The 12,769-nt window shown below is 35.8% G+C and overlaps 1 protein-coding gene across 10 annotated transcripts in view; it reads left to right on the forward strand.

Annotated features, from left to right (window-relative positions):
- Positions 1 to 2,700: 2,700 nt before the first annotated feature.
- TSBP1 (testis expressed basic protein 1) overlaps positions 2,701 to 12,769 on the forward strand; it is a 264,417-nt gene continuing 254,348 nt past the window's right edge. For 9 of the 10 annotated variants that reach the window (XM_032340735.1, XM_032340740.1, XM_032340741.1 and 6 more), the window contains exons 1-9: positions 2,701 to 2,910; positions 4,633 to 4,719; positions 5,671 to 5,703; positions 6,506 to 6,538; positions 7,647 to 7,679; positions 7,765 to 7,794; positions 7,883 to 7,903; positions 10,613 to 10,633; positions 11,159 to 11,179. In XM_032340735.1, coding sequence (XP_032196626.1) covers positions 2,898 to 2,910; positions 4,633 to 4,719; positions 5,671 to 5,703; positions 6,506 to 6,538; positions 7,647 to 7,679; positions 7,765 to 7,794; positions 7,883 to 7,903; positions 10,613 to 10,633; positions 11,159 to 11,179 — 292 coding nt within the window. In that variant the 5' untranslated portion in view covers positions 2,701 to 2,897. The remainder of the gene's footprint in view (positions 2,911 to 4,632; positions 4,720 to 5,670; positions 5,704 to 6,505; positions 6,539 to 7,646; positions 7,680 to 7,764; positions 7,795 to 7,882; positions 7,904 to 10,612; positions 10,634 to 11,158; positions 11,180 to 12,769) is intronic. The other variant, XM_032340743.1, reaches the window with a different exon arrangement.

Genomic DNA, 12,769 nt, shown 5'->3' on the forward strand with positions numbered 1-12,769 from the left:
CTGATGATTCACAGACATGTACCTCTGGGACAAATAATACATTATATGTTAATAAAAATAATTTTTATATGATAATAAAAATAATTTTAAAAAAATCCTAAAGACCATCATATAACTACTAGATCTACTAGACAAGTGAATTTGGTAATGACAAGTGAATTTTGGTAACGCAAAATCAATGGGCACAAATATCCTGCATTTTTCTACACTAGTAATGAAGCAACTAAAAGTGACATTAAAAAAAAACTACTCTGTTTGGAAGAACAAATATTGTTAAAAGGTCTGTACTACCCAAAGCAATCTACAGATAAAATGCAATCTCTATCAAAATACTAACAGTATTCTTCACAGAACTAGAACACACAATCCTAAAATCTCTATGGGAACTCAAAGGACCCTGATTAATCAAAACAACCTTGAGAAAGAAAAACCAGGAGGTATTAAAATTCCAGAATTCAAGTTATATTGCAAATCAGTAGGGAGTAAAACAGCACAGTACTGGCATAAAAACTGACACATAGATCAATGGAACAGAAGAGAAAATCCACAATTATATGGTCAATTAATCTTTGACACAGGATAAATGAAGATACAGTGGCCAAAAGATAGTCTTTTCAACAACTGGTGCTGGCAAAATTGGACAGTTATATCCAAAAGAATGAAACTGGACCATTTTCTTGCACCACACAAAAATAAACTCAAAATGGGTTAAACATAAATGTGAGACCCAAAACCATAAAAATCCTTGAGGAGGGCACAGGTGGTAATTTCTCCGATGTTTCCCATAGCAACATCTTTCTAGATATATCTCCTAAGGCAATGGAAACAGAAGCAAAAATAAACTATTGGTGCTACATCAAAATAAAAAGTTTCTGCACAGCAAAGGAAACAATCAACAAAACTAAAAGACAATCCATGGAATGGGAGAAGATATTTGCAAATGGCACAGCCGATAAAGGGTAATATCCAAAATATATAAAGAACTGATACGATTCAACTCAAAACATAATCCCATTTAAAATTTGGCAGAAGGGGTGCCTGGGTGACTCGGTTGGTTAAGTGACTGCCTTTGGCTCAGGTCATGATCCCAAGGTCCTGGGATTAAGCCCTGTATTGGGCTCCCTACTCAGCTGGAGGCCTTCTTCTCCCTCTCCCACTCCCCCTGCTTGTGTTCTCTCTCTCACTGTCTCTCTCTCTCTGTGTCAAATAAATAAATACAATCTTTAAAAAAGATGGGCAGAAGACATAAGCAGACATTTCTCAAAAGAAGACACCCAGATGGCCAATAGACACATGAAAAGATCTTCAACTTCACTCAGCATCAGGGAAATGCAAATCAAAATAACAATCTACATAAGCAATGAATTCTGGTACACTGAAAAGAAATTAAAAAAATAAAAATAAATTTAAAAAACTGGGAAAAAAAAACAATGAATTATCACCTCACATGTATCAGAATGGCTAAAATTTAAAAAAAAAGAAAGAGATGAATGTGAGATTATATATATATGTATGTATGTATATAAACACACATACATATACATACATACATGTGTACATACATATATATATATATAATGCAGTATTATTCAGCCATAAGAAAGAATGAAATCTTGCCATTTGCAACAACATAGATGGACTTAGAGACTACAATGCTAAGTGAAATAAATCAGACAGATAAGTACCATATGTGGAATTTAAGCAACGAAACAAATGAACAAAGGAAAAAAAAAAAGAGAGAGAGAGACTAACCAAGAAGCAGCCTCTTAATTATAGAGATCAAACTGATGGTTGCCAGAGGGAAGTCAGTGGGGAGATGGGTGAAAAATAAATGAGTAGTAGTCCAGAGCTTCCCAAAACATGGAGGGTAGAGCATCCTAAAACTGGCCATTACTTTGCTCCTCCAGTGGCTGACAGCTCAGCCTATAACACACTATATCACACTACCATGAAGAGTAGGCCCCCAAGATTGAAATGAAATGTGATTTTGTGAATAGAGTGTGCTCTGGACTATACCACACTACCATGAAGAGTAGGCCCCCAAGATTGAAATGAAATGTGATTTTGTGAATAGAGTGTGCTCTGGAGTCAGAAATTCTGCCAGTTGTTGGCTAGGTGACTTCAGATGTCTCAGGTGGAGGGTTTCATTGTAAACATTATTAAGGATTAAATAAGTTTGTACATGTAAGGTATGTATCTACCATAAAGCCTTATAGTTATAATAAAGCTGTATGGTTTTATTACTCCTCTTGTTGTCCACAGTGGCTTGAAATCCCATTCACTGGCTTTTTCTTCCTAGCACCACAGACCTCTTAACTTTCCCTTACTATCTAACCTCAATATCTGGGCTTCACTGGCTCACCCTCCATTTGTTTCAAGGTCCTTCTTTTAAATAGATTTGGGAATTTTTCTCATTTCTAATTATTAAACATGTATTAAGTGCCTATTCCATAGAACGTTCTCTGCGTCAAGAGTTACAAGGATGATAGAAATAGAGTCTCTGGCCTCAAAATCGCTAGAAAATTAGAACTTATTCCAGAGTACAGATAAACTCCCTTCCAAAATTGCAAGTTTAAAGTCTTTTAAAATATTCTGAAATCTTCCCAGTGTCTTGGTTCTCCTCTTCCTTTCTTCTTGCCTCTCTAAAGTTCCAGTTCTTTGTTATGACATAGATTCTGGAACCTTCATAGGCCACACTCCTATAGCCTGCTTAGGTCTGATCAGCCTAAGTCACACAGTCCCCTGCAACCCTCTGCAGGCTTGTCTACAAGGGTCTCCCCCCCATTCAAGTTCATACTCCTCAGAAACAGTGAGCTTGGAGTGTTCCTTTTTTCTTCATCACCCACTGACAAAGAAATCCAGATGACACAGAAACCACTGAAGACAATACCTGGAAAATGGCAGTTTTGGGTATGGACTGAGTCCCTCTCTAAGGCCTCCCTTACCCTACTGAATCAGAAGAGTCTCCTCCTTAGAGACTTTAACACGTGGTTTTACTTTTCTTGCCTGCTTACTTTCAAATTCAATATCCTTTCTTTCATTCTCATTGATTCCTTTAGGAGTCTGGGGAAAACGACCCACATAGTCAACTAAACTCTAGAGTAAAGACATTAATCTTTTCTTTGGTTTCAGGAGTTTGTATTACTAAAAGAAAATAACCATCCTCTGGAATAATAAGAAAATTCCTTAGCCTGTTATCTCACTTCTGGTAATACTACTCACTTTATAATCTGCCTCAACTCTTCCTCTTATTTTCCTCATAAATGGAATATATCATTAGCCAGAATGATCTGTCCAATAGCCAGAACATTTCTGACACTATTCAAAGGGAGTACCAGAAGCTTGGTCCAAGTATAGCAGCTGGTTATCCCTTCCACCCCTAAGGATTACTTCACATCAGTTATGAAATTCTGACTTGCATTAAAGAGTCCAACTACTTCCTATTCATTTTAGTGGTCCATTAGGAGAAAATCTCTGAAGGTTGTCTTTTTGGGATAATTTTCTTGCATGATCTAATACTTGAAAGATTTGGTAGACATTTGCCCAATTTTCCCCAATTGGAGGTGTGTCATTACATCTTGAGATGAATTCATCTATTGCTTTTTTGAAGCATCTTTAATCTTAGTGTAATTAATTTTCTTAGCCCTTCATAGTCAATTGTCTTCAACATTTTTCACTGTTACAGGCAGATGTATGATTCCTTTGTACATTCATTCCTTCTTTCCTTCCTCCTTCTTTCTTTACTATCCTTCTCTTTCTCTTGTTCTTTCTCCCTTCCTTCTTTCTCCACTCTTTCCTCCCTTCCTTCCTTCCTTCTGCTTCACTGCCTGCCTTTCTTCTTCCAAATGCTCCTTAGTTTCAGTTTTTCATTAACTGTAGCAAAGTATATAATTAAGATTTGTCTCTCCAATTATACATAAACAGAGTTTAGGCAGTTCAAGCATTCTTTCTCCTAGTAATCAAAGTAACATTCATCACAGATAACTGTCTTATCACGAGGGGCTTTGTTGATGATGACTGAAAGGTCTTTCCCAATGGTAAGAAATTTTTGCCCTCTGCTGTGGTTTTCATTAATATGACCGCCTTCTGTCAGGGGCCACTAAGTTTTGATTGCTCAAAAAACTTTTGCTGTAAAAATTTTTCACACACATTATATATGTGTGTATATCACACACACACACACACACATAAAACATACTACTGTACTAATACATGTTTCAAAACAGAAAACCTAGAATTTTAAAGTTGTAATATAAAATTACATAAAAGTAGAACTAATATTTTTTTTCCTCACACCCCAGTGGATTGCTTTGCATATCACTGAATTCCTCTAGCCTTCCATCTGTAGAGAGTAAGGGATTCAATTGAGGAGGAAATGTGTCACATTTTTCACTCTAAATCAAGAGTTAGCAACTGCAGTTCTTGGTATATGACCAAAAGGACCAACATAAAAAATGGGTAGGGGAAGGGACGTGGGGACAATAAGATGAAGAACATAAAGGAAGAAAGGAGCTCAGGTAGCAGAAAAAGAGATTTATCTATTTGGCGAAAACAATAAAGAGGTAATTGGTAATTGTCTCTGATAATGACCAGGTCTAAATAAGCAGGCCTACAGGTGAGATTTTGTTGCAGAAATAACTTTGGCTGTCATCCTGACTCTACTGGGACTTGCCATTCTGGCTATTTTATTAACAAGATGGACACGGCGCAAGCAAAATGGTGAGTAACAAGTCAAAATGGAAATTCCCCATGAAAGTCACAGTTGAAGGGATGTCAAGATTCAGTTTCACTTCGTTTCTACTTATTAGATGGCTAGGAACTTTGCTAGAGATAGCTAGAGACTTTTTAAACTCCCAAAGCTCACATAGCCAATAATGTCAAGCCCCCAAAAAAGCAGATTAAATTTTAAAATAGTAATAACAAGAATACTCTAAAATTATCTAAGTTCCAAGGGAAATTATCTACATAATAAAAATGGAAAAGAAAAGATACTGTGCTGATGGACACCACTAGCTAGTATTATACCAAAAAATTTCAAGAACTTTAGTTACTGGGGCGCTTGGGTGGCTCAGTGGGTTAAGTCTCTGCCTTCGGCTTGGGTATGATCTCAGGGTCCTGAGATCAAGCCCCACATCAAGCTTTCTGCTCAGCAGGGAGCCTGCTTCCCCCTCTTTCTCTGCCTTTCTCTCCCCCCTCTCCTCCTCCTCTGCCTACTTATGATATCTCTCTCTCTTTCAAATAAATAAATAAATAAAATCTTTTAGAAAAAAATTTAGTTACTTAATACTACAGAGATGATAAGAAGAAACAAATATAGAGTAGTATTTGTCAAGGAAACAGAGATGGGGCTCATGTAGCCAATGACCTATTTCTATGCCATAAGGTGTCTCTTTCCAGGATTTTCCTTAGTATTTTCTCCATTGCCTTGTATCCCCCCCCCACCCTTCTTTCTCATCTCAGCACCTATGAGCCCTCAAGAATAAATGTGGAAATAGACAGAAATGGGCTGGCTGTAGGTGCTGGAAAGGGGTAAGAACCAGTAATACATCATATCAAGAGTGCCACCTTGGGAACACAGAAGCACAGTTTAGAGTGACGAGAGATTGGTCAAGAGGATGAACACCTCTCACAAATAGTTAATAGTAATATTTTTGCTTGACTCTTCCACAGAAATTGATGTCTCAAGATACAGTTCAGAACAAAGTAAGTACTTAGACCCAAGAGAGAAAGAAAAATACAAAGCGTAATGGAATTTCCTTAAGTCAGGGAACAAGTCTGTCTTATTTACCATTGTATTCCCAGTACCTTGCAAAATGAATCATTCCATAAACTGAACTTCTAACTTACTCAGAGAAATCTACCAGAGATTTCTATGTAACTCTGAGTGCCAAACTGAAATTGGGCAGAATAAACTAATAGGAGGTAGGTTTGCATGATTCTGGGCTCTCTTCGGATACCTTCTGTGGAACAACAGCAACAGGAATACCAAGTCATGAAAACAGCAGACTCCTCAGACAATGGAATAGAAGGTCTAAATCTGGTAGTGAAGAGGGCCTCAGCAAGGTGGCTGGGTAGAAGAATCAAATTTGCTAGGAATAATAAAAGAGTAAACACAACTAAGGTAATTGTGATTGAGAAGAGCACCAAGTTCAAGATATGAAGAGATGAAGCATATTTTCCAAGGCAATGTCTAGTGAGATGTCAAAATTGCTGAAAGATAGCCCAGGATTAGTAAGAGAAGGAAAACAGGAGCTAAATTCTAGAGCACCAAGAAGGAAAAGCAAATTGAGGCCCTTTCTGATTACTGTCTAGTGAAACTGGTGACTGGCATAGTCACTCATCATCTGCTCCAGCTATGCAGTCCTTAGTTCCTACAAAATAAATAAATTCCCATCATCATTCATTACTGGGAGTTCATCTCTGCATTAGCTCTGAGTCTTAAAGCCCCACTCCTTTTCAAGAAGCAAAACCATGAAGTACTTTTTTTTTTTTTTTTTTACTCCAGGTGCTGGTCTTCTGGACTATGAGGATGGTAGAGGTAAATAGATTAGGAACTACTACAGAATGAATAGAGAAATGTGTTCTTATAGAACAAAAAAAGCCCATCCCCTTTTGAGCATAATTTGTGAGGTCAGCACACCTTTTATTATTATAATATCCAACTGCCAATCTACCTTCCTATGCATATATGTGTGTGTGTGTGTATGTATGTATATAAATATTATGATTTGTATATTTTTCTCAGAAAAGACAAATAGGTCCCCTTTCTGAGACATTAAAAATATTCTTTACAACTCCTGATTATACCAAGATCTTGGAAAGGGAAGAAACCTCTGTGAAACAATTTCCTAGATGTATAAAATAGGGATAATGCATGGGTCGTCATGAAGACTGCATAGGATACATGAAAAGAAATAGTAAACTATACAACACAATAGGCAAGCACAACTTCTATTATCATTTTAGAAGATGAAATTGATATAAAAAATGTTAAAAGTTAAGACTTACCCAAATGCACCTAGCAAAAAAAATTAGATAGCAAATCCAGGTGGCTGTGGCCTTGAGTTCAGTACTCATATTCTCACATGACACTATCCCCATTTGGTTAAGACAACAAAAGCTCATTTTAAACTGAATTTTGGTATTTATTATTAATATTATTAATATTAACTATTAATATTAATCAAATAAAGACATTTAGTCTGACATGATGCAAAAATAATAATAAAGCTTATTTGAAATTAAACAACCAGAAATCTAATGGTTCGAAGTAGAGGCCAAGGCACCTTACTTTTTTGTAGGGACACACACACACACAGATGCACACACGTACACACTCTACAGGCATAAAGATTCATATTTCCAAAAGGAGAGAGGAGACAGTTTGGTCACTCTGCTTCCTGTCATGCCCCACACTTGGCCTCTTGGTCCTTGCCTTCTCCTCTTATTTCTATGATTCATCTATCATGAACAGAGTGAGGAGCCATGGGATCCTCTCTTTCTTTCCTGAAATGGGATCCAAGGGAAATCTAGGAAAGGAGAAAAATTTAGGGAAGAGAAATCCTACTAGTTGGATTTAGACATATGATGAAACATTTCTTGATGAGCTGTTAGTAAACCTAATCTGTTTTTTTTCCCCCCAAAAGATGTTCCCTCTCAGAGATCTGAAAGAGGAAGAGGTAAACAGATTTTCACCTAGAAAGAAAATAATGTAGACATAGTTGTCAAGGTAGAATCTCATTATGTTTTCATCTTGTCTTTTAGGATTCCGTCATTTGTATTCAACAGAAAGTGGTAAATAAATATTGAATTATTAAGAAATTAATACAGACATCTATTTATGAGAAATTAAGAATCTTATGTTTTTCCTTCAATCCTCTAGACACTTCATATGATGATCAAGGTAAGTATATTTGGATCTGTTTTCTTTCCTGTTATAACATGAGGGGCTGTACAATTTAGGTAAAAAGAGAGGAAACCAATGTAATGTATAGAGGATTCTGAGAAGCATTCAGAAATGGTCACCTTGATACCATGAGGTGTCTTTTTTCGCCAGTACCATCCAATTCCTCTTCTATTCACTTCCTGATCATCTTAAAGTAGTCTGAGTACTCAAGGTACATTCAATATCCCAGAGCACAGGAATGTTAGCCACTAAGTGCGTCTTTTTTAATATAAATGTTAAGAAATGGAGGAATAAATCCCTTAAAATTTGTCATATTAAGGTTTGACCTGTGCACTGAAATTCCAAGAGGGCAAAGAAAGCCTGATCTTGTCTACTGTCGTCATTTACATGTCATGTTTCTTGGGAAGCAAACCTCCTTAGAATAGTCAGTCATCACGACACTGCATTAAACCAGTGCAAGAAGCTACCTGACTGAGAAATGTAAGGGTACACATATAAGTAAAATGCAACTATAAACAAAGAAAGGGAGAGAATTAACATGCATTCAGTACCTTCTATGTGCCAGCCACTCTTGTGGACGCTTTTCACTTTATTTTAATATCTACAAATGACCTTTAATATCTACAAATGAACCACAAAGAATGAAGCTCCTGTGGCTGCTCAAGGTCTCTACAAGTTAGCCTACAGATTTCTTTGGTGCAAATTAGTAGAGTCTTCCTTTCTCTAGGCAGATGCAGTCCCACTCAAGGACACTACTGGGATTTTAGCCCCCAAATCCCTCTGCACAGTGAACAACCTATGCAACCATAATAAGGTGGTCCTGAAGATATAAGAATGGTAGTTCATTCTTAACATGTCCAAAACCCAAGTCCTGATCCTATTTACATACAGGTACCAGTACATGCATTCCCCCAATTGCTCAGGCCATCCACCTCTGTAACTTCTTTCTCTTACTTTCCTTAGACAATCCACCAGCAAATACCATCCCCACTACTTTCCCAATATATTACAAATTAAATCACTTCTCACCATGACTACAATCTTAGCTCAAACACCAATATCTCTTGCCTGATCTACTTTGACCCCTAACTGGTTTCTTCCTACTCTTGCCCTCTTACAATCTATTTTCTTCATCAGTAAGGATGATCTTTAGCAAGCAAGTCTTAAATCAATTAACTTACTATATATTGTCATCCTTGATTTTTTATCCCTAATTAGAGAAACGTACACATGAAAAATGTTAGTGACTTGCCCAAAGACACAGGGTTTGCAAATGACTCAACCTGATAGAAACATAGAATTATCTGACTCTATATCTCATGTTCCTTATTTTTACACAATTTAATAATACCTTACTAATTTCCTGCTATGGATCTTTAGTGTAGAGTTTGCATACTTAGCTTCTTTCTATTCCAGGCTACCCTTGCATTTTTCCCTAAAAACTTGGATCAGTAAAAACTTTATTGTGGTCTAAATAAGCCATAATTTAAAATTCATAGAGCCAAATGACAACTTAATTCTTAGTCCTCTAAAGTAGCCTTATGAAGCTCAATGACCTCGTTTCTACGTTCCCAAGCTCTACCAGTATGCCCTCTATCTTTTCTGGACATGGAAATATAAATTTGCTGGTCAGCTAAAGACTACAAAAATCCTCTGACAGGAAAATATTGGGCAAAGTCATCAGATCAGTTTAGGTGCATGAAATTTAGTACTTAAATTTTGATATTTAAATATATCATGTATTACATATTAAATTTGCCATGATAATTCACAAATTTTGAAAGGCACTGAATTTATTTTTAATGTTATTAAGTTTTACAGCAAGTGTAAATGAGACACATTTGGTATATACATCTTGGTATTTTCTGTTTTTAAAATACCCACAGGAAAAAGAGAAACAAGTAATAATAGTGTAAACCAGAGGTTTTGTGTCTCTTGGACTTAATCCCATCACAATGACACTCAGTATAGGTGGGAAAGCATTCATTTTCTGGATGGGGATGAGAAAGAAAAAAAAGTTGTCTTTACATTTCCAGGTAGATCTTTACTTATACGTCAGTAAAATAGCAAATTAGACCATCGTGCAACATAATTTCTCATTTCCAGAGTGTTGGTATTATTTATTTTTATACTTTCATGAAAACAATAGTGATAGGATGGCAAGTTTTTATGTAATTTACTTTGTCTCCAGATTTTTTAGACAATGTTTTTGCGACATTACTAAGTTTTAGGTTGTAGGATGCATATCCAATCACAATATGTGTGTGTGTGTGTGTGTGTGTGTGTGTGTGTGTATTCATTATAGTTTGCCATCCCTTCATTAAATTTTGCTATCTTTTCATTAAATTTGCCACTCTTCATGAAATCTGAACTCATTAAATTTGAACTCTCAATTAGTTGAATAAATGTTTTGCCATTTTTTTCTCTTACTTTACCTTAACTTATTTTATAACTACTGTGCTCTTCTGTTTCTGTATTTCTTTCCATGTATAATTATTATCTCTTCTCACTATGTATTTACCTTTATTCTTTGCCTGGTTTTTCACGTCATTTGACTCATAAATTAAGTCATGAGAAGATTTTTGCCCCCAGTTTCTTGCCTATTTGGATATTTGAGGGTGTTGATTGGGTAATCCTTTGTAATGATATTGAAACTATAAAAATAGAAAATTCAAACTGATTTTTCTTGGTTTTCTTTGTTTTTAGAGGGATCCAAAAGAGATTACAGTAAGTTATTCTCTTGTTTTTCAACAAAGATTTGCTTCCCTAGATTGTAAATGCTTTGAGAAAAGAGAAATGCCATCAGTTCATACGAATACTGAGTAATAAGTGAAGTCTCCTAGTGCTGGTTTAAGATAGTTTGTCATTAACAAACTATCAGTTTCCACACTTGGTCTGCTGGTTTCAGAACTGAGAGAAAAGGAAAAAAAAAAGGTAATGATGAGTGACAGGAAAGGGAAGTGAAAGGAGTGGAAGAGGAAAGGAGAAGAAAGGAACGGAATGGGGGAGGGATTAGGACAGAGATGTAAGCCACAAAGTTTCATAGAAATAGCATCTGTCTACTAAAAGCTGAAACACTTTATAGACATGGAAGGGATGGTGTTGGTGGGAGTGGCTTCTGGTACCCACAGCCAGGTCAATAGGTCTCCCTGGGCCTGGACCTCCTCCTGAAGGAGGTCACAGTAATTGATATGCAAGGTCAGTGATCCAAATTCTGACAATTCACCTCCTGTTTCTGTGTGTGTGTTTTAGCACCATCAGCCAACTCCTTAGGTAAGTTCCTTGTGGCTTTTCTACTATCATCTGGTTTGCACCTCCTGTATAGTTTCTGTATTTTATCTCTCTCTCTTAAATAAGTTTTAAGTATAAAAATAATTGACCCTTGTAAATCCATACTCTACATTTGACAACTGATATTTTGTCGTATTTCTCAAGTGACATAATATAGAAATCTCTTTGGTTCCCATCCCTACACACATTCCACTCTCCCCATTCCCAAATTCTTATAAATGTACCATAAATCCTGTAAGTTTATTTTCATCTATTTATATAATTTTTATGGATCATTGAACAATACATAGTATTTTTGTACATATTTATTTAAAAATTTTACTGAAATGACATCATTCTGAAAGTATCATTACAACTTGCTTTCCCCCTCCAAATATTATATATTGAAAACATACAGAAATCCAGGTTATACATTTTAATTGTTAAATAAATATCACAACTTATGAACATATTTTTTCTATTCTTTCTCCTACTGTTCTGTTCTCAATGTGTTCAATTTCTGCTATCATAAAGAATGTTGCAAAATCTCCTTAAGTAATTTGTAAAATAATTAATCCTAGGTATGCACCCAGAAATAGGATTAATAAAACACAGTGTGTAGGAACATTTATGTAATTTAAGCACTTTTTTACTTTACTAGCTGTTTAATTGAATTCCACATAGGAGGCACACAAAAATATGTAAAAGTTTCCCATTTTCCTACAACAGTAATAACCCCAATTTTGTCATATTTCCACTTTATTGCCAATTGGATTAGCATAAAATTTTTAATTCGCATTTTTCTGCTCAATCCTGAAACTGAGTATCTTACATGTTTACTACCTACTTAAGGCTTCACCTTATACAAACTGTTCATTTAGTTTACCCATTTATCCATGAGGTTATTGATCTGTAGAAATTCTTTATAATTATGAAAGCAAATCTTTTATATTTTGTTAAATATCTACAAATATCTTCTCTGATTCTCTTACTTTAAAATTTTTTTATTATGTTCAATTAGTAAACATTAGTACTTCATTAATTTTTGATGTAGTTCAGTGATTCATTAGTTGCATATAACACCCAGTGCTCATCACAACACATGCCCTCCTTAATACCCATCATGCAGGTACCCCATCCCACCATCCCCTTCCTTCTGTAACCCTCAGTTTGTTCCCCCAGAGTCCAGAGTCTCTCACGGTTTGTCTCCCTCTCTGATTTCTCCCATTCGATTTTCCCTCTTTTCTCCTATGATCCTCTGCACTATTCTTAAATTCTTATGGTGTCTTTTGACAATTAGAAGGCCCCATTCTCCCTCCTCCCCACCCACACACAATAAGTTGTAATAATATTTGTCAATCTTTTGTTCTCTTTTAGATTTGGGGGGTTTGGCTTTTGTTTGTTTTGTTTTGTTTTCTTTTGCCTTTCTGGTATGGATATCACATAGATGTTATTCTACACCTTCTCTTAATAGCTATAAATTTTCTCATTCCACATTCAGGATGTTAATCCAAATGGAGGTTTTTGCATTGGGGATTTTTGTTTGTTTATAAATAATATAGATGGGGTTTAATTTTCTTCTGAAAAACCAAT

The sequence above is a fragment of the Mustela erminea genome, chromosome 4 (assembly GCF_009829155.1).
Source record: "Mustela erminea isolate mMusErm1 chromosome 4, mMusErm1.Pri, whole genome shotgun sequence".
Lineage (NCBI taxonomy): Eukaryota > Metazoa > Chordata > Mammalia > Carnivora > Mustelidae > Mustela > Mustela erminea.